The 22,421-nt window shown below is 45.0% G+C and overlaps 1 protein-coding gene across 1 annotated transcript; it reads right to left on the bottom strand.

Annotated features, from left to right (window-relative positions):
* Nucleotides 1-16,432: 16,432 nt before the first annotated feature.
* Nucleotides 16,433-17,365, bottom strand: LOC134524477 (olfactory receptor 5V1-like). The gene has a single exon (XM_063354548.1). It carries the CDS (start codon nucleotides 17,363-17,365, stop codon nucleotides 16,433-16,435), a length of 933 nt encoding a protein of 310 aa, XP_063210618.1.
* Nucleotides 17,366-22,421: the final 5,056 nt, after the last annotated feature.

Raw genomic sequence — 22,421 nt, 5'->3', positions numbered from 1 at the left:
ACTGACCTCCTTTCCAACAGATCTTTTACGGGGGAGGGGGATGGGAGGATAGTAATGTGGCATTCACCTTCAGGCACATCATAACTAGGCTTCTCCTGGCACTAAAAAGACCAACCAAGTATTTTGAGAAGTTATTCTTTCTTATAAGGTCCTATGAGCTGCAGAGAGTAGCGTGTCTTTACATTTCTGCACAAAGAAATGATGATGGTACCAAGCTTCCAAGACTAAACAAACCCTTCAGTATGGTACAGCACTGGCAGCTTCCATTTCACATATTTTTATATGCAAACATGAGGTGTCTACAATTAAGCAAGGCTGCTGAAGAGAATGAGCAACTTTTGGGGGGATGGGAGTAATTTCATGGTAAAACAGGAGCATGAAAGAAGTAGGGGAAGCAAGACAGAGAAAGATGTCAGAGATTCTACTGAAACATCATCAAATAAATAAATAAATAAAATGTAAATATTAGTAAATATTAGTCTGACAAACTCCAGCTAATCTATAATCGATTCAGCTGAGAAAAGGTAGCTGAAAGTGTCTGAAAAACTGATCACTGCCTACTTCTGGAGTCCCCTTTCTACTTTCAGTAAATTGCTTATGAGTACCACGTTGTCATATCATGAATCCATGAGACAGCTATTGCACACACACAGAATCGCAGAATGGCAGGGTGGGAAGGGACCTCTGGAGATCATCCCGTCCAATGCCCTGCCACAGCAGGGTCACCCAGAGCAGGTGGCACAGGAACGCATACGTGATAATAGGTTGTTAGGGTCACTTGCGGGTGCAGATAACAGGAGGTGAGTCTTCTTCCCTTCCCCTGCCAATGCAATTGCCAATAATGATAATTACTATTATTACTGCTCTAGTCAGTACCAGGATTCAAAGGCTCACCAAGATATGGCTAAAAGCTTTCCCACTACGGCGAGTCTGAAAGTTCCCATTTTTCTGTATTTGGTATTTGCTGCTGAATGCACTATCTGCTTCAGTTTTGTTCTGCCTCTTATCCCCGTTTCCTTAAAACAATCTAAGATGACCAATGACAGCAAATGTAAAAGATGGAATTTAATTCCCAGCTCCAAACCAACCTCATGTACTAGTGTCCTGGTTTAAGGTAAAACAGAACCAACTTTCTGTTCAGTAATTTTAGTTCTTAGCTAGGCCTCTTCTAACTCTCTGAAATTAACAGCATGTTGTGTCTGAAACGGTTCGTTCAGAGTGATAACACAGTTTGTGCCAAGGAATGGTACGTAGAGAGGCTCTTGCTTAAACTTATTGCTATAACGACCAAGGTCAGCTAATTCCATTATTTGCCCCGTTAGAGGATCGGAAGTGGAAAAGCGTAGAGGGGTCCCACCTGCGGGGGTGACCCAAAATTGACCAACAGGGGTATTCCATCCCATCTGCCCCATGCTTAGTAGAAAAGCTGAGGGATCAAAGGGTCGGTCTCTTTTTCATCAATGGCCGACGTCCGAGGAGGACCCTGTCTGCTCATCTGCCTTTGATCCCGATCCATGTGTTCCTGACTCCAGCTCTGGAACCCAGTTCCTACCTGTCCCCGGGTCCAGCCTGGGACTTCCCCAGTGCCTGACGGTGACACCATCCTGGGAGCTTGATACAGGTTTGTATATGCTGTATCTATTTCATTATTTTCCTTTTTATCTTATTATTAATATTTCATTAAAGTAGTTTAGTTTCTTCTAAACTCATAAATCTCTTTTTGTCTCCTCCTCCTCTCCTTGCACGAGAGGCCGGGGGGGGGCATCTGTCGCCAGCCATTGGCCAATTTGGCCAAAACCACGACAGATTTATTGGCACCCAACGTGGGGCACGAACGGAGCTCTGATAGATTGCCTGAATAGTTTGAATTCCATCTTGTTCAGGGGGAACAGACAGTTCACATTACGTCGTTCTTACATGAAATCTTGTATCGTGTCCTTGGAGAGTTTTGTATGAAGTTAATAGATGCAATGGGGATTAACTGGTCGAACATATTGCATGGTTGATTTATTCTTTGTCTTTGGATGCAGTGGTCTAAGTGTACTCTGTTGGTGTGGATTTGCTTTCAAATTTACAAAATAGTTGCTTGTATAACGGTTCTACCTGCATATCTTGGGCATCTTGTGACGGAGTCTTTTACTAATTACACTTTCAGGATGGATTCTTTTGCAAATTACACTCTTGGTCTTACCTGGGGAAAGTTCACTTTGCCCTTGGATGATGATGCCAAAGTGACAGTAACAGAATTAGGGGATGAGAAGCCTTCGGGATGTTTAGAGAGTGAATGTCACTTTCATTCATACGTGATTCTGTCGTTGGGTTTCCTGAATGTGTTGCAGGGGTGGTTTATTGTTAAATATCAGTGCGGGAGTGAGTCTTATGTGACATCTGATGTTGCCACTCAGACCCCACGGCCAAAGACAGCAGGAATTCAGACGATCCCGCCGCTAAAAGCCACAGCAGAAGCTCAGACACCCCCCACCGAGAGCCGCGGTGGGAATTCAGACACCCCCCACTGACAGCCACAGCAGGAACTCAGACAGCTCCGATCGCTGCCCGAGGCACAGCACAGACACAAACAACGGCACCGGCCCCGACGCCAGCCCTCGCGGCACCGGCTGCCCCCCGCGGGCCCCGCGAAAGCCTCGCCTCCGCCCGTACCAGCCAAGGCCACGGCTCCGTCCATAGCGACACCGGCGCCAGCGGCTGCCCCCCGACAGGCCCCGGCAAAAGCCCCGGCACCGGCCTCAACACCGGCCGCGGCCCGGCCCCCGCCGGCCCCGGTCCCTCCGCCGCCCGCGGTCAGAGTCACCCCGCCGCCAGCCCCTCCCCGCCCGCAGCGGCACCGGCCGCTCCGGCCCCGACAAGGAGCGCGGTCACGGCTCCGGCTGCCCCGACAGCGAGCGCTGCCGCTGCCCCAACTCCGGCAGAGCCGGCACAAGTTGCCCCGGTGACCAGGAAACAGAACAAGTCAGCTCGTTCCCTCGCCTCCGGCGACAGAGAGCAGCCCAAGGCAGACGGCGTGGGAGAAGCATCTGGGGAGAGCCGGGAGAGGGTCCTTCTCAGGCAGCATTAACACAGGATGAGGACTCAGATGCAGAGATAATCACTAAATCCTTAGGATTCACGAAATATAAGAGAGGACTTCAGTCGTCATGAAGGGGAGACACTTGTCTCCTGGTTGCTCCGATGCCGGGACAACGGAGCTGATACCATAGATTTAGACGGCAGAGAAGCTGGGCAGTTGGGAAACATGCTCAAAGATGGAGGGATTGATAAAGCGACTGGGCAAAAGGCAGACGTCCTCAGTCTCTGGAGGCGACTGCTGGCAGCTGTGAAGGGCAGGTATCCCTTTAAAGATGACATCGAATGCCATCCGAGCAAATGGACCAGCATGGAAAAAGGTATTAAGTACTTGAGGGAACTGGCTGTGCGAGAGGTGATTTATAGCAACTGGCAAGTGATTATAGACCCTGATGAAATATTGTGCAAATGATCTTCGTTGAGAAAGTTTTTGCAGAGTGTACCATCAAATTATTCCCAAACATTGTCACCAATGGTCTGGGGAGGATCTGATGCTGATACACTGACTCTAAATGAGGTGGCCAACAAGGTGTGACAGTATGAAGACACTCTCTCCTGTCTCCTTCATGTAGCAGCCATGGAGACAATGGCTGAGCAAACTTAAGACCATTGCTGAGACAGTGGAGAAAATGACTAAGACAATAACTGAGCAAAATGAGAAAACTGATAAACTGCTTCATGAACTGCTTGAAAAACTGCCTAAGAAGGGGAAAGAATCCCACTCCTCCCCTGAACAGACCCAGTTTGCAGTCATTAAGAAAAAACGCCCTCCTACGAAACCCACTCAAGGGAGACAGGATCCACTCGGAGATTTCCTGTGGCTTTGCCTCTGCAGCTACGGAGAGGACATGAGTAAATGATAAAAAACCTACTCTGGGCCTGCAGGCACAAGTGCTTGAGTTGCAAGGTAAAGCAGATGGGAGAAAGAATTTCTGCAGGAGGAAGGTTGCTCCAGTCCATGGTAAGCGATGCTCCAGTCCTTGCAGGAACTCATCTTCTAAATGTAGATCCTATCCTCAACATTAGGGTTGCCCTGCCTCCAGCCAGGAGGAGGAGAGGGATAACCGCGTTTATTGGACTGTGTGGATTTGATGGCCTGGCACATTAGAGCCGCAGAAGTATAGAGCCCTTGTGGACACGGGTGCACAGTGTACCCTATGGCCATCGAATCATAAAGGGACAAAATCTGTCACTATTTCTGGTGTGACAGGCACATCTCAAGAACTGACTGTATTAGAGGCTGAAGTGAGCCTGAATGGGAAGAAATGGGAGAAGCACCCCATTGTGACTGGCCCAGTTGCTCCGTACATCCCTGGCATAGACTGCCTCAAGAGAGGGTACTTCAAAGACCCGAAAGGCTGTCGGTGGGATTTTGATACAGCAGCTGTAGAGACTCAGGACATTACACAGCTGTCTACCTTACCCGGTCTTTCAGATGACCCTTCTGTGGTGGGACTGCTGAGGGTTAAAGAACAGCAGGTGCCAATTGCTACTGCCACGGTACATCGATGACAGTATCACACCAACTGAGACTCCCTGATTCCCATCCAGAACCTGGTTCGTCAGATGGAGACCCAAGGGGTGATCAGCAAGACTCGCTCACCCTTTAACAGCCCAATATGTCCAGTGTGGAAGTCTGACGGAGACTGGAGATTAACAGTAGACTATCGTGGCCTGAATGATGTGACACCACCACTGAGTGCTGCTGTGCCAGGCCTGCTAGAACTGCAGTATGAACTGGAGTCAAAGGCAGCCAAGTGGTGTGCTACAATTGATATCGCTAATGCATTCCTCTCTATTCCTTTAGCAGCAGAGTGCAGGCCACAGTTTGCTTTCACCTGGAGGGGTGTCCAGTACACCTGGAATTGACTGCCCTGGGGTGGAAACACAGCCCTACTATTTGTCGTGGACTAATCCAGACTGCACTGGAGAAGGCTGGAGCTCCAGAACACCTGCAATACATTGATGATATGATTGCGTGGGGTAATACAGCAGTAGTTTTTAAGAGAGGTAAGAAAATAATCAAGATTCTTCTGAAAGCAGGTTTTGCTGTAAAAAGAGGTAAGGTCAAGGGGCCTGCAAGAGACATCCAGTTCTTGGAATCAAGTGGCAAGATGGTCGTCGCCAGATCCCAATGGACATGATTAACAAAATAACATCTATGTCCCCACCGACTAGCAAAAAGGAAACACAAGCCTTTTTAGGTGTTGTGGGTTTATGGAGAATGCATATCCCAGGTTATAGTCAGATTGTGAAACCTCTCTATGAAGTGGCTCGAAAGAGAAATGATTTTACGTGGGGTCCTGAGCAGTAACAGGCCTTTGAGCAAATTAAACAAGAGATTGTGCATGCAGTAGTCCTTGGACCAGTCCGAACAGGACGGGACGTTAAAAATGTGCTCTACACTGCAGCCGGGGACAATGGCCCTACCTGGAGCCTCTGGCAGAAGGCACCAGGGAAGACTCGAGGTCGACCCCTACGATTCTGGAGTCGAGGATACAAAGGCTCCGAGGCCAACTATACCCCAACTGAGAAAGAAATCTTGACAGCATATGAAGGAGTTAGAGCTGCTTCAGAGGTAACTGGTACCGAAGCACAGCTCCTCCTGGGACCCCAATGACCAGTGCTGGGCTGGGTGTTCAAGGGTAGAGTTCCTTCTATTCATCATGCCACTGATGCTACCTGGAGTTAAGTGGGTTGCCCTAATTACACAGCGAGCTCAAACAGGAAACCCAAATCATCGAGGAATCGTAGAAGTGATCACAAACTGGCACAAAGGCAAAGACTTTGGAATGCCACCAGAGGAGGTGGTGATTTGCGCTGAGTAAGCCCCACCTTATAATGAACGCTTAGATAATGAGAAACTGTATGCCTTGTTCACTGATGTGTCTTGGCGTATTGTGGGAAAGCATCAAAACTGGAAAGCTGCTGTGTGGAGTCCTACACAACGAGTAGCAGAATCTGCTGAAGGACAAGGTGAATCGAGTCAATTTGCAGAGCTAAAAGCTGTCCAGCTGGCTCTAGGCATTGCTGAATGAGAAAAGTGGCCAATGCTCCATATCTATACTGACTCATGGATGGTGGCCAATGCTCTATGGGGGTGGTTAAAGCAGTGGATGCTTCCAACTGGCAGCACAAAGGTAAATCTATTTGGGCTGCCAACTTGTGACAAGATATTGCTGGCCAGCTAGGGAAACTAGTCATAAAGGTAAGTCATGAAGATGCCCACATATCCATGAGTTGGGCTACTGAGGAAGATAGAAATAATCAGCAAGTGGATCAGGCTGCTAAGATTTTCCAGATACATTTGGGCTGGGAACATAAAGGTGGACTGTTTTTAGCTCAGTGGACCCATGACACTTCAGGTCATCAAGGAAGGGATGCAACATATAAATGGGTCCTTGACTGAAGGGTGGATTTAACCATGGACACTATTGTGCAAGTTATCCATGACTGTGAAACATGCACCAAAATCAAGCAAGATGAAAGGTTAAAACCTTTAAACCTTTCTGGTATGGGGGACGATGGTTGAGGAAGGCCTGGCAAATTGACTACATCACACTCCCTCAAACCCGCCAGGGTAAGCACTACGTGCTTACTATGGTAGAAGGAAGCACCAGATGGTTGGAAACCTACGTCGTACCCCACGCTACTACCCAGAATACCATCCTGGGCCTTGAAAAGCAAGTCTTGTGGTGACATGGTACTCCAGAAGGAACTGAGTCAGACAATGGGACTCATTTTAAAAACAGTCTTATAAGTACTTGGGCAAAAAAGCATGGCATTGAGTGGGTATATCATCTTCCCTATCATGCATTGGCTTCTGGCAAAATTGAATGATACAATGGATTGTTAAAAACCACCCTGAAGGCAGTGAGTGGTGGATCCTTTAAAAATTGAGACAAGCATTTAGCACAAGCTCCCTGGTTAGTTAACACCAGGGGATCCATCAGTCGAGCTGGTCCAGCTCAGTCAGACCTTTTATATACAGTAGAAGGGGATAAAGTCCCTGTGGTGCACGAAACGAATATGTTAGGGAAAACTGTTTGGGTTTTCCCTGTCTCAGGCAAAGGCAAACCCATTCGTGGGACTGTTTTTGCTCAAGGGCCTGGATGTACTTGGTGGGTGATGGTGGAAAATGGAGAAGTTCAGTGTGTACCTCAAGGAAATTTGACCCTGGGTGAGAATACTTAATTCTGCATTGTATGATATTAATTGTTATAGGATACTAACAGTGTTCTATAAGTGTTTTTCAGGATAATACAGTGGTGATGAAACCTGAACCAGCTTCATCAAGTGACGTCCAGCACAACTCTTTGAGATGGACATGATACCTGTGGGCACGAACCACACTGAATTTCATTCATCCCTGAGAATTTCATTCATCTTTCCTTCCCTGAGATTCTGCTATGAGAGATGAAACTCTACAGTTATGGACGAAATGGTCTTAGTGGACGTTTGTAGATAAAATCATAACTGAGTAACCTGCATATATCTGTTTCTATGTATATATGGTATATGGATAGATTTGATAGATAAAGTATTAGTGATCTGAGCATGACACAAATGGTATGGAATAAGGGGTGGAATGTCCTGGTTTAAGGTAAAACAGAACCAACTTTCTGTTCAGTAATTTTAGTTCTTAGCTAGGCCTCTTCTAACTCTCTGAAATTAACAGCATGTTGTGTCTGAAACGGTTCGTTCAGAGTGATAACGCAGTTTGTGCCAAGGAATGGTACGTAGAGAGGCTCTTGCTTAAACTTATTGCTATAACGACCAAGGTCAGCTAATTCCATTATTTGCCCCGTTAGAGGATCGGAAGTGGAAAAGCGTAGAGGGGTCCCACCTGCGGGGGTGACCCAAAATTGACCAACAGGGGTATTCCATCCCATCTGCCCCATGCTTAGTAGAAAAGCTGAGGGATCAAAGGGTCGGTCTCTTTTTCATCAATGGCCGACGTCCGAGGAGGACCCTGTCTGCTCATCTGCCTTTGATCCCGATCCATGTGTTCCTGACTCCAGCTCTGGAACCCAGTTCCTACCTGTCCCCGGGTCCAGCCTGGGACTTCCCCAGTGCCTGACGGTGACACCATCCTGGGAGCTTGATACAGGTTTGTATATGCTGTATCTATTTCATTATTTTCCTTTTTATCTTATTATTAATATTTCATTAAAGTAGTTTAGTTTCTTCTAAACTCATAAATCTCTTTTTGCCTCCTCCTCCTCTCCTTGCACGAGAGGCCGGGGGGGGGCATCTGTCGCCAGCCATTGGCCAATTTGGCCAAAACCACGACAGATTTATTGGCACCCAACGTGGGGCACGAACGGAGCTCTGATAGATTGCCTGAATAGTTTGAATTCCATCTTGTTCAGGGGGAACAGACAGTTCACATTACGTCGTTCTTACATGAAATCTTGTATCGTGTCCTTGGAGAGTTTTGTATGAAGTTAATAGATGCAATGGGGATTAACTGGTCGAACATATTGCATGGTTGATTTATTCTTTGTCTTTGGATGCAGTGGTCTAAGTGTACTCTGTTGGTGTGGATTTGCTTTCAAATTTACAAAATAGTTGCTTGTATAACGGTTCTACCTGCATATCTTGGGCATCTTGTGACGGAGTCTTTTACTAATTACACTTTCAGGATGGATTCTTTTGCAAATTACACTCTTGGTCTTACCTGGGGAAAGTTCACTTTGCCCTTGGATGATGATGCCAAAGTGACAGTAACAGAATTAGGGGATGAGAAGCCTTCGGGATGTTTAGAGAGTGAATGTCACTTTCATTCATACGTGATTCTGTCGTTGGGTTTCCTGAATGTGTTGCAGGGGTGGTTTATTGTTAAATATCAGTGCGGGAGTGAGTCTTATGTGACATCTGATGTTGCCACTCAGACCCCACGGCCAAAGACAGCAGGAATTCAGACGATCCCGCCGCTAAAAGCCACAGCAGAAGCTCAGACACCCCCCACCGAGAGCCGCGGTGGGAATTCAGACACCCCCCACTGACAGCCACAGCAGGAACTCAGACAGCTCCGATCGCTGCCCGAGGCACAGCACAGACACAAACAACGGCACCGGCCCCGACGCCAGCCCTCGCGGCACCGGCTGCCCCCCGCGGGCCCCGCGAAAGCCTCGCCTCCGCCCGTACCAGCCAAGGCCACGGCTCCGTCCATAGCGACACCGGCGCCAGCGGCTGCCCCCCGACAGGCCCCGGCAAAAGCCCCGGCACCGGCCTCAACACCGGCCGCGGCCCGGCCCCCGCCGGCCCCGGTCCCTCCGCCGCCCGCGGTCAGAGTCACCCCGCCGCCAGCCCCTCCCCGCCCGCAGCGGCACCGGCCGCTCCGGCCCCGACAAGGAGCGCGGTCACGGCTCCGGCTGCCCCGACAGCGAGCGCTGCCGCTGCCCCAACTCCGGCAGAGCCGGCACAAGTTGCCCCGGTGACCAGGAAACAGAACAAGTCAGCTCGTTCCCTCGCCTCCGGCGACAGAGAGCAGCCCAAGGCAGACGGCGTGGGAGAAGCATCTGGGGAGAGCCGGGAGAGGGTCCTTCTCAGGCAGCATTAACACAGGATGAGGACTCAGATGCAGAGATAATCACTAAATCCTTAGGATTCACGAAATATAAGAGAGGACTTCAGTCGTCATGAAGGGGAGACACTTGTCTCCTGGTTGCTCCGATGCCGGGACAACGGAGCTGATACCATAGATTTAGACGGCAGAGAAGCTGGGCAGTTGGGAAACATGCTCAAAGATGGAGGGATTGATAAAGCGACTGGGCAAAAGGCAGACGTCCTCAGTCTCTGGAGGCGACTGCTGGCAGCTGTGAAGGGCAGGTATCCCTTTAAAGATGACATCGAATGCCATCCGAGCAAATGGACCAGCATGGAAAAAGGTATTAAGTACTTGAGGGAACTGGCTGTGCGAGAGGTGATTTATAGCAACTGGCAAGTGATTATAGACCCTGATGAAATATTGTGCAAATGATCTTCGTTGAGAAAGTTTTTGCAGAGTGTACCATCAAATTATTCCCAAACATTGTCACCAATGGTCTGGGGAGGATCTGATGCTGATACACTGACTCTAAATGAGGTGGCCAACAAGGTGTGACAGTATGAAGACACTCTCTCCTGTCTCCTTCATGTAGCAGCCATGGAGACAATGGCTGAGCAAACTTAAGACCATTGCTGAGACAGTGGAGAAAATGACTAAGACAATAACTGAGCAAAATGAGAAAACTGATAAACTGCTTCATGAACTGCTTGAAAAACTGCCTAAGAAGGGGAAAGAATCCCACTCCTCCCCTGAACAGACCCAGTTTGCAGTCATTAAGAAAAAACGCCCTCCTACGAAACCCACTCAAGGGAGACAGGATCCACTCGGAGATTTCCTGTGGCTTTGCCTCTGCAGCTACGGAGAGGACATGAGTAAATGATAAAAAACCTACTCTGGGCCTGCAGGCACAAGTGCTTGAGTTGCAAGGTAAAGCAGATGGGAGAAAGAATTTCTGCAGGAGGAAGGTTGCTCCAGTCCATGGTAAGCGATGCTCCAGTCCTTGCAGGAACTCATCTTCTAAATGTAGATCCTATCCTCAACATTAGGGTTGCCCTGCCTCCAGCCAGGAGGAGGAGAGGGATAACCGCGTTTATTGGACTGTGTGGATTTGATGGCCTGGCACATTAGAGCCGCAGAAGTATAGAGCCCTTGTGGACACGGGTGCACAGTGTACCCTATGGCCATCGAATCATAAAGGGACAAAATCTGTCACTATTTCTGGTGTGACAGGCACATCTCAAGAACTGACTGTATTAGAGGCTGAAGTGAGCCTGAATGGGAAGAAATGGGAGAAGCACCCCATTGTGACTGGCCCAGTTGCTCCGTACATCCCTGGCATAGACTGCCTCAAGAGAGGGTACTTCAAAGACCCGAAAGGCTGTCGGTGGGATTTTGATACAGCAGCTGTAGAGACTCAGGACATTACACAGCTGTCTACCTTACCCGGTCTTTCAGATGACCCTTCTGTGGTGGGACTGCTGAGGGTTAAAGAACAGCAGGTGCCAATTGCTACTGCCACGGTACATCGATGACAGTATCACACCAACTGAGACTCCCTGATTCCCATCCAGAACCTGGTTCGTCAGATGGAGACCCAAGGGGTGATCAGCAAGACTCGCTCACCCTTTAACAGCCCAATATGTCCAGTGTGGAAGTCTGACGGAGACTGGAGATTAACAGTAGACTATCGTGGCCTGAATGATGTGACACCACCACTGAGTGCTGCTGTGCCAGGCCTGCTAGAACTGCAGTATGAACTGGAGTCAAAGGCAGCCAAGTGGTGTGCTACAATTGATATCGCTAATGCATTCCTCTCTATTCCTTTAGCAGCAGAGTGCAGGCCACAGTTTGCTTTCACCTGGAGGGGTGTCCAGTACACCTGGAATTGACTGCCCTGGGGTGGAAACACAGCCCTACTATTTGTCGTGGACTAATCCAGACTGCACTGGAGAAGGCTGGAGCTCCAGAACACCTGCAATACATTGATGATATGATTGCGTGGGGTAATACAGCAGTAGTTTTTAAGAGAGGTAAGAAAATAATCAAGATTCTTCTGAAAGCAGGTTTTGCTGTAAAAAGAGGTAAGGTCAAGGGGCCTGCAAGAGACATCCAGTTCTTGGAATCAAGTGGCAAGATGGTCGTCGCCAGATCCCAATGGACATGATTAACAAAATAACATCTATGTCCCCACCGACTAGCAAAAAGGAAACACAAGCCTTTTTAGGTGTTGTGGGTTTATGGAGAATGCATATCCCAGGTTATAGTCAGATTGTGAAACCTCTCTATGAAGTGGCTCGAAAGAGAAATGATTTTACGTGGGGTCCTGAGCAGTAACAGGCCTTTGAGCAAATTAAACAAGAGATTGTGCATGCAGTAGTCCTTGGACCAGTCCGAACAGGACGGGACGTTAAAAATGTGCTCTACACTGCAGCCGGGGACAATGGCCCTACCTGGAGCCTCTGGCAGAAGGCACCAGGGAAGACTCGAGGTCGACCCCTACGATTCTGGAGTCGAGGATACAAAGGCTCCGAGGCCAACTATACCCCAACTGAGAAAGAAATCTTGACAGCATATGAAGGAGTTAGAGCTGCTTCAGAGGTAACTGGTACCGAAGCACAGCTCCTCCTGGGACCCCAATGACCAGTGCTGGGCTGGGTGTTCAAGGGTAGAGTTCCTTCTATTCATCATGCCACTGATGCTACCTGGAGTTAAGTGGGTTGCCCTAATTACACAGCGAGCTCAAACAGGAAACCCAAATCATCGAGGAATCGTAGAAGTGATCACAAACTGGCACAAAGGCAAAGACTTTGGAATGCCACCAGAGGAGGTGGTGATTTGCGCTGAGTAAGCCCCACCTTATAATGAACGCTTAGATAATGAGAAACTGTATGCCTTGTTCACTGATGTGTCTTGGCGTATTGTGGGAAAGCATCAAAACTGGAAAGCTGCTGTGTGGAGTCCTACACAACGAGTAGCAGAATCTGCTGAAGGACAAGGTGAATCGAGTCAATTTGCAGAGCTAAAAGCTGTCCAGCTGGCTCTAGGCATTGCTGAATGAGAAAAGTGGCCAATGCTCCATATCTATACTGACTCATGGATGGTGGCCAATGCTCTATGGGGGTGGTTAAAGCAGTGGATGCTTCCAACTGGCAGCACAAAGGTAAATCTATTTGGGCTGCCAACTTGTGACAAGATATTGCTGGCCAGCTAGGGAAACTAGTCATAAAGGTAAGTCATGAAGATGCCCACATATCCATGAGTTGGGCTACTGAGGAAGATAGAAATAATCAGCAAGTGGATCAGGCTGCTAAGATTTTCCAGATACATTTGGGCTGGGAACATAAAGGTGGACTGTTTTTAGCTCAGTGGACCCATGACACTTCAGGTCATCAAGGAAGGGATGCAACATATAAATGGGTCCTTGACTGAAGGGTGGATTTAACCATGGACACTATTGTGCAAGTTATCCATGACTGTGAAACATGCACCAAAATCAAGCAAGATGAAAGGTTAAAACCTTTAAACCTTTCTGGTATGGGGGACGATGGTTGAGGAAGGCCTGGCAAATTGACTACATCACACTCCCTCAAACCCGCCAGGGTAAGCACTACGTGCTTACTATGGTAGAAGGAAGCACCAGATGGTTGGAAACCTACGTCGTACCCCACGCTACTACCCAGAATACCATCCTGGGCCTTGAAAAGCAAGTCTTGTGGTGACATGGTACTCCAGAAGGAACTGAGTCAGACAATGGGACTCATTTTAAAAACAGTCTTATAAGTACTTGGGCAAAAAAGCATGGCATTGAGTGGGTATATCATCTTCCCTATCATGCATTGGCTTCTGGCAAAATTGAATGATACAATGGATTGTTAAAAACCACCCTGAAGGCAGTGAGTGGTGGATCCTTTAAAAATTGAGACAAGCATTTAGCACAAGCTCCCTGGTTAGTTAACACCAGGGGATCCATCAGTCGAGCTGGTCCAGCTCAGTCAGACCTTTTATATACAGTAGAAGGGGATAAAGTCCCTGTGGTGCACGAAACGAATATGTTAGGGAAAACTGTTTGGGTTTTCCCTGTCTCAGGCAAAGGCAAACCCATTCGTGGGACTGTTTTTGCTCAAGGGCCTGGATGTACTTGGTGGGTGATGGTGGAAAATGGAGAAGTTCAGTGTGTACCTCAAGGAAATTTGACCCTGGGTGAGAATACTTAATTCTGCATTGTATGATATTAATTGTTATAGGATACTAACAGTGTTCTATAAGTGTTTTTCAGGATAATACAGTGGTGATGAAACCTGAACCAGCTTCATCAAGTGACGTCCAGCACAACTCTTTGAGATGGACATGATACCTGTGGGCACGAACCACACTGAATTTCATTCATCCCTGAGAATTTCATTCATCTTTCCTTCCCTGAGATTCTGCTATGAGAGATGAAACTCTACAGTTATGGACGAAATGGTCTTAGTGGACGTTTGTAGATAAAATCATAACTGAGTAACCTGCATATATCTGTTTCTATGTATATATGGTATATGGATAGATTTGATAGATAAAGTATTAGTGATCTGAGCATGACACAAATGGTATGGAATAAGGGGTGGAATGTCCTGGTTTAAGGTAAAACAGAACCAACTTTCTGTTCAGTAATTTTAGTTCTTAGCTAGGCCTCTTCTAACTCTCTGAAATTAACAGCATGTTGTGTCTGAAACGGTTCGTTCAGAGTGATAACGCAGTTTGTGCCAAGGAATGGTACGTAGAGAGGCTCTTGCTTAAACTTATTGCTATAACGACCAAGGTCAGCTAATTCCATTATTTGCCCCGTTAGAGGATCGGAAGTGGAAAAGCGTAGAGGGGTCCCACCTGCGGGGGTGACCCAAAATTGACCAACAGGGGTATTCCATCCCATCTGCCCCATGCTTAGTAGAAAAGCTGAGGGATCAAAGGGTCGGTCTCTTTTTCATCAATGGCCGACGTCCGAGGAGGACCCTGTCTGCTCATCTGCCTTTGATCCCGATCCATGTGTTCCTGACTCCAGCTCTGGAACCCAGTTCCTACCTGTCCCCGGGTCCAGCCTGGGACTTCCCCAGTGCCTGACGGTGACACCATCCTGGGAGCTTGATACAGGTTTGTATATGCTGTATCTATTTCATTATTTTCCTTTTTATCTTATTATTAATATTTCATTAAAGTAGTTTAGTTTCTTCTAAACTCATAAATCTCTTTTTGTCTCCTCCTCCTCTCCTTGCACGAGAGGCCGGGGGGGGGCATCTGTCGCCAGCCATTGGCCAATTTGGCCAAAACCACGACAACTAGAAACTGAAATCACAGCTATTCTGCTCTGCCTCAGCTTCATTTAAAGGAGCCCTACTCCATTACAGGAACAATATGTCCTTAAAATAGTTGACAGTTCAGTCATTTGCCTCGACGGAATTAATGTTACATGGAGATTAAATCACAGAATCACAGAATGGTTCGGGTTGGAAGGGACCTTAAAGATCATCTAGTTCCACACCTCCTGCCCTGGGCAGAGACACCTCCCACTAGACCAGGCTGCTCAAAGCCTCTCCCAGCCTGGCCTTGAACACCTCCAGGGATGGGGCATTGACAACTTCCCTGGGCAACCTGTTCCAGTGCCTCACCACCCTCACAGTAAAGAATTTCTTCCTGATATCCAATCTAAATCTACCCTCTTTCAGTTTGAAACCATTACCCCGTGTCCTATCGCTTCACTCCCTGATCAAGAGTCCCTCCCCATCCTTCCTGTAGGCCTATAGAATTTGACCTCAGATATGGTGCTTGCTTGCACACCTGCACTCACTCTAGTTGCTAGCACTATAAACACATGGGTGTCTGACCCCTCGCCCCAGTCTAGTTGCTGGCATCCAGACCATCACTCACTGCAGTTGCTGGCACTGTGGACACAAAGGCGTCTGGCCTGTGTCCCACTTCAGTGTCTGGCACTTGATTTCACTACTTTCCATCTGTCCAGTTGCTGGCACCCAGACACATGGGCCCTCTGACCTGTGGTCTAACTGCAGTGGCTGGCCCCCAGACCTGAGTACACACATGTACACAGAGAATAGACTCCCCCACCCAGGGAAAGATTTAGAAATGGAATTTAGTAAGAAAATAGAACAGACTGCACTGATCAGATGCAGGGCATGGCCACATCAGCATACTGACCAGTCCTCATTTACATGCAACCAGCCCTTTTTATCCCCTTATCACTCTATTTTCATGCATACGTTTCTCCCCAAATCACCTAGGTACACCACTTTCTCTGCCTTTGGTTCCTCCTGTAGAGATCCCAGAATAAGTCCTGTGCATTCCCAAAATGCTGATCCCCTGCATCCCATAATGTGTCCCATAGCCTTAGGCAGTAACTCCCATTGGTCCAAAAAGTGCTACAGCCTTGACTTCTCTTCACTCATCGTGATAGGTTTCGCACCTGGAATGGATCTGTTAAAGCCTCCTGTGACAGTCCTGAGAGGAGCCTGGATAGGGTGTTCCCTCTTCTGAGCCTGTAATTTGGGTTCCCCTGCCTTCCATGTTACCTCTATACTCCTTGTAGAGATGCACCACCAATGGGCTGGTAGCTGTCCTTGTGACGGGAGCTGCTGGGTCGGGGCATTATTTGGCATCCCCTCCTGCCATTGTGCTGCTTTGTGGATATGTGAACAGGTTTTTTTATCACATAACCTAGAATACACAACCAGCGAATCCCAATAAGTCATTTTCTCCTAAGTCCATGTTTTAAAGAACATGTATTTGAAATATACAGCTCAGAGGTTACACAAATTGCAGCTTCTTTAGAATTCTGCCTAAGGCTGTTTTCATATCTTTATTTTTCAGGCTGTAGATGATAGGATTCAGCATGGGGGTTAAGATGCTGTACTGGGTGGACAGCACTTGATCTAGAATGATTGATGAGACTGATTTGGGTTTTGTGTATTGGAACAGAGCAGTTACGTAGAGTAACCCCACTACAATGAAGTGGGAGCTGCAAGTGGAGAAAGCTTTGTGCCTCCCTTCTGCAGACTGTATCTTCAAGACAGTGGCAATGATACAGATGTAGGAGATGAGGGTGAGCAAAAAGGAGCTGCACCCAAAGATTACAGCAGAAAAAAGAAGAATGAGTTTACTGAGAAAAGTTCCAGTGCAAGCAGCAGACAGGAGAGGGGGCAGCTCACAACTGAAATGTTTGATTTCTGTGTGCCCACAGAATTGAATATTTAACACAGGAATTGTGTTTAAAACTGAATATAAGAGACCCATTGCCCATGCACTCCCCACCAGCTGATAACAGAAATGTTTGCTCATAGCCTCTTGATACTTCAGTGGATTACAGATGGCCACATATCGGTCATATGCCATTACTGAAAGCATAAAAACTTCAGACCCAGCTGAGAGGAATATGAAGAACATTTGAGTCATACAGGCATTGACAGCAATGGTTATGCTTCCTTTCACAAGGAAATTCACTAGCATCTTTGGAACAACAGTGGTGGCATAACAGATGTCAACAACTGCTAAATGAAAGAGGAAGAAGTACATAGGAGAGTGAAGGTGGAGATCAGTCCTTATGACCATCATGATTACTATATTCCCTAATAAAATTATTAGATAAATAATTAAAAACACAGTGAATAGGAGTCTTTGAAGGAGTGGATCTCTTGTAAGTCCCAAGAGAACGAAATCAGTGTCACTTGTTTGGTTTTCCATTTACTCTGTGTCACCTGAAGGGGAGGGAAATGCATGATGTTAGCACTGGAATCAGAATACGCAAAATCACATTAATTGTCTCCCAGGTAGCAGATCAATGTGAGGTTAAGAATTCAATCCATGTTAGGAAGCAGGGGGGTTGGAAGAGGTATGCAGAAAGTGTTTGAAATAGGCCTTTTCCCCATTGAGCCCAACTGGCACTTGCTATTCCTATTCGTTTTGCTCTCTTACCAGGACCTTTCAGATTCTACAAAGGAGTGAAGTCTTGAAAGCTGAGCCCGAGACTGAAGATGTGCTTCTCTGATTTGTGGTTTGTCTTCATCCTGACAACCCAGAATTACAAATTAGGCTACCCACCACCAAGTATGAGGACACCATAGGAATTCCAGTAAGTCTGTGTAATTGGTCCTAGACTTTGCTTCCTCACTTAGAACCTCAGTCCTGCACAAACTTTGAGTTAAAGGCTCGTCCAGTTCTCAGAAATTCTACTATTTAGCATTTTTCTGATTCTGCTGAGGGTCACAAATTCCCACGGCATATGCTTTCAGTATAACCCCTGCAGACACAGAGGTCTGTGAGATACATATATATGTGTGTTTTGGTCCTGCATGACGAATTACGGCAAGTGGGAGTTTGGGGCTAGAATGTTTGGGGTGGGGGGGAGGGAGGAGATAGGGTGTTGTTAGGTGTTGGTTTGGTTTTTTAATTTATTTTGTTTTGTTTTTATGATGATTCAGATCAAATATCAGATAGCTGGATTTTAAAGCAGAGAACACTCATGAGATGTTTTCTGTACAAACATGCCCTTCTTACATTTTTCAGTAAAATGAAGGAACTTATATAGGGAAGAAGCAGTAAGAATCCCAAGCATAGTACTCTCCTAGAGATAATCTCCTGTGATTATTGTTAGTCACTTAACCTGAGAGATGTCTAACACAGATGTGATGCATCTCAAACACATAGGTGTTCGTAGCTCTGAATGCGGAACTAAATTATCTCAGAATATCATCGCAAAGTGTTTCCATGTACTTGAATCTTATTAGGTCTCAAGAAGCATAACTGCAGTTTGAGTCAATTCCCCATTTTTACCACTTCCACATTTGGCATGGGTTTCCTATTCTGAAAAGCTGTCCAACTCACTCCAACAGTCCAAGCAGAATCAGATCCAGCATGTCACACGTGTGGGCACCCAAGGCAAGTAGGAGTACGCGTGGACTTGATCTGAAAAGGATCGGGGGCTCCAAAATTGAAGGTTACCACAGGAAGAGATATGATATTCTACAACAGAGCAAAGCTTTCTTTTCATTTAAATAAGTGTCTAGTTCTTGGGTTCCGGTGCTGCCAGCACAGTCTGCGTAGTCTGCAAATGGGAAAATCATTGGTCTTCAGGAAGTCTTGTTATGTACATGTTCTTAGTTATAAACATTTTTTCCAATTTTTGACTTGTTTAAAAGTTAGTCGTAGAAATCTGGATTTAAGAAAAAATGGATTTTTTCCTTATACATATTAGTTACAGTTTCCAGATACATGTTAGTTAGCATTAAAGATACTGGAAAGGGATAAACATCTGGAAATATTTTTCTATCTGAATTTACAATACCGTTACCTTTAAACTTAGATGAAGTTGAATCCATCCATCTTTTAATAAGTAAAAGTTGTAAATAAGTAATAAGTAAAGTTGTAATAAGTAAAGTTCTTTTGTTGGGTTTTTTCTTTAAATTGTGTTCTTAGGGGCTTAATTTTAATTTTGTTATTTTTAATTTTGTTATTTTTAAAAAACTAGATGAATTTATTCCATTAAATTTAAAGAAAATATATACAATGCTATCCACAAAGAAAAGTAGTCTGCAAAAAGATAGCATTTTTGTTTTAACTTTTTAAACCAAAAAAGAGCTACGGAAATACCCTTGTGTGAGCTACGGAAATACGCTGGTGTGTATTTTAAAAGTACTACAGAGTTAAAAGGAAAGGGATTTGGCTACATGTACAATGTCAAAGACCCGCCACTCCTGCTTTGTTCTGTATATGTGCAAGCATGGTTCTGCACTCTTTTGTCCTGATCCCAAGGAATCCGAACTTATAGTTCTTGCAAAATGTACATTCACTGAGCTATTTTGTTTAGAAGTTGAGTACTCACCAAGCAAAGAATAGTTTCTTCTTTTTCTTAAGATGTCATTATTTGCTATTCATCCTTCTCTTCTCTCTGCAAATGCATATTGGAAACTGTTGAGTGAGTTTATCAGTACAAAACATAGCATAATGAGATAACAAATGTCCATTCATATATCTACTCCAAATTGCCTATAAATAAGAATAAAATAATAGTGGAATTCATTTACGTCGAACATGCATGTCTAGAACAGGTTATAATTGAAATGCAGGTAAGCTGATTAAATATATCAACAGATACATTGATAGATAAGGAAATTAATTCATGATAGATATCTGAATTTCAACCATGTAATACCTCCTTTCAGTCTTCTTCTCTTAAGTGATCTGTTTAGACAAAAAAAAATTAGTAAATGTTTTCAAAATTATAACACTACAATACTTAAAGCTCTCTCCAGCTCTCTCCTTCTCCAAATTATGTTACTATTCTTTTATATCCTTCCTCTCAGTTCATCTTTAAGCCAAAAATTTTACACAAAAATGTGCAGTTTACTGCCAGGAAAAAAAGGCTTCTCCATGTTGCTCTTGTCTGCTGAGAAGGAGGTCAACACATACCTCTCTCCTTATTGCTTATCTCCTTTCATATTCCTAACTCAGCCTTAATTCTAGAACCTAAATATATTCTTACTATCTCAGTCGCATGTGAAAGAAACTAAGAGTATTGTGGAACAGGAAATAATAAGCATTTTACAAAAGATGGGATAATAGGTTGCTATTTTGTTTCTTCCATCCCCAGAGAATTTTGCCTTAACAGAGAGTGCCTTTCAAACACTCTGCCCTTGAAGAATGCTGCATCCCCCCAACTTTCATGTGGTGCCCAAGGAATAACACCAGGGATGCTGAAAAGAAGAACTTCTTATTAACTCATACTGAAAGCATCCATTGATACTTCACCTGAAGTTAAAATAAGAGGTTGATTTAATTGCACTAAAGTTAAAACTAAGTTATTTTATTTTCTACAACTTTTGAGATGAGCAAGAAGTTGAGAATTCATTTATGATTGATCTCTCGTCTAAGACATGGGGTTTGTTCTCCTAATGTTAAGTAGTTACCATGTCAATAACAACTAGTTAGTTGGCTAATGCCTTTACATTAACAAAGAAGAGAACAAGGCACTTGTAGAGAGTGATTTGCTGCCCCGTCAGGGAACCACACCTTTGAACACCATTTTTTCTTCATACTCAGTATAAAAGCAATTGGAATATCTACCTGAGCCAGCTATCCAAATAAGAACGAGCAAATCCTGTGAGAAGAACTGCAGTGAAATGAGGTGACATAGCTTTCTTACTTTCTGTTATCCTCTTCTTGTCTTTTATTAGAGACTATTCCATTGAACTCTCTGGAGTGATGTGTTTTCTGTCTTGTGGGACCAAGGAAGCCACTACTAATCATTCATCCTGTTGCAGAAGCTTTGTAACTGCAGTCCGACACATAGCTATGGGTTGAAGAAAGTTTAATTGAATGAGCACGTTGCTTACTTAGATAGAGTTACTTTCTGGAAAAATTATATTAATTGTTGAGCGCTTTTTTTCTTCAGGTTCAGCACCCATTCCACAAGAATTCATCTCACTTGCTTTTAGGCATCTAACAATGAGCTGAATAAGAGTAGATTTGTTATCTGTTCTCTCTTGTTAGTCAGAAGAGAGAGTGAAGCACCTAAAAAGATTAAAGACAGTGTATCACTATATTTGTATCTCTACAGGTTTATCCCTTACCATGCCTTTCCCTAGAAAATTATTTTGGCCACTTTCAAAGACAGGAAACCGTATTAGACAGTCCTTTGTGCTGAGTAGATACCATAGCTTATAGTCTTATGGTACATCAGGAAATTAATTTCCATGTAATGCCTTTAATTCCTCAAAGAGTTAAGTTCAATTCCATTTGATATTATTCATGTAATAAGCTGTTACTCTTGCGGATCATAACACCATTGTGAATATTTGTCAAATTGTAGCTACTCAGATATATTGTAGAAGTGGTAGAACTCATACCGGTTTTACCTTTAGCATGTTTATAACACCTTTCTTAAAATAAAGTAAGGAAAGATTGTACAGATGAGCCTACTAGTAAAGGTTGAAACTATACATACAATATATATTGTGTAATAAATAGCCAGATCCCTTAAAGAGAAATGGCACTTATTTTATTATAGGGACAAAGTCAATAAAGCAAAAGCACAGCGCTGGGTGCATGACTCAAGTCAGAGGCACACCAGCTAACACTTCAACCATGTCTTATATACATTCAATATTGCATACGTATTCCCTCTTTTAGACAGAGTAATTGTTTATAATGATTGATTATCATTAGTCCTTTTTCTCTTCTATGTGTGTGTTTCCTTCTGACAATTGTTTCTGAGGATCGATGATCTTCACTTCCCTTTTCCCATGCATGTGTTTCCTTCTGGTAGGATCGATTATCATCAGCTCCCTTCTCCTATGCATCTGTTTCCTTCTGTTAATCACTTGTGGAGTCTTTTGGAGAAGTTCTCTTTTGTTTCTCTTGGATGTTTTTCTTCATGATGTTTTTCTCCACAGTTGCTGTTAGTTGTTATCTTTGAGGTTTCTCATGTTTCCTAATTTACTAAAGGTTAGTTATCCTTATAAGTCAAAGATTTATAGCCGTGTTATTATGGCGAAAGCCAACAATACCTTCACTATTTTTCACAATTCCCCCTTTGTGTCTTTTATACTACATTTGGCTTGAGCCATAACTTTCATTTTGCTTAATCCATTTGTTTTGTTCATAGATCGATTCTGCTTCTTCCAATTGTTGTGGAGTATTTCTTATTTTCCGTAATACCATTATCTTTTTAGTTGAGCCTGAGGCTGCCAATTTTGGATTCTTGGGTATGGAAACTACTTGTGTGCTTTGGACTACTGTTATA

This window comes from Chroicocephalus ridibundus, chromosome 17 (genome assembly GCF_963924245.1).
Source record: "Chroicocephalus ridibundus chromosome 17, bChrRid1.1, whole genome shotgun sequence".
NCBI lineage: Eukaryota > Metazoa > Chordata > Aves > Charadriiformes > Laridae > Chroicocephalus > Chroicocephalus ridibundus.
Note: the sequence above shows the minus strand (reverse complement) of the source record. Positions and strands in the feature narration are given on the sequence as shown.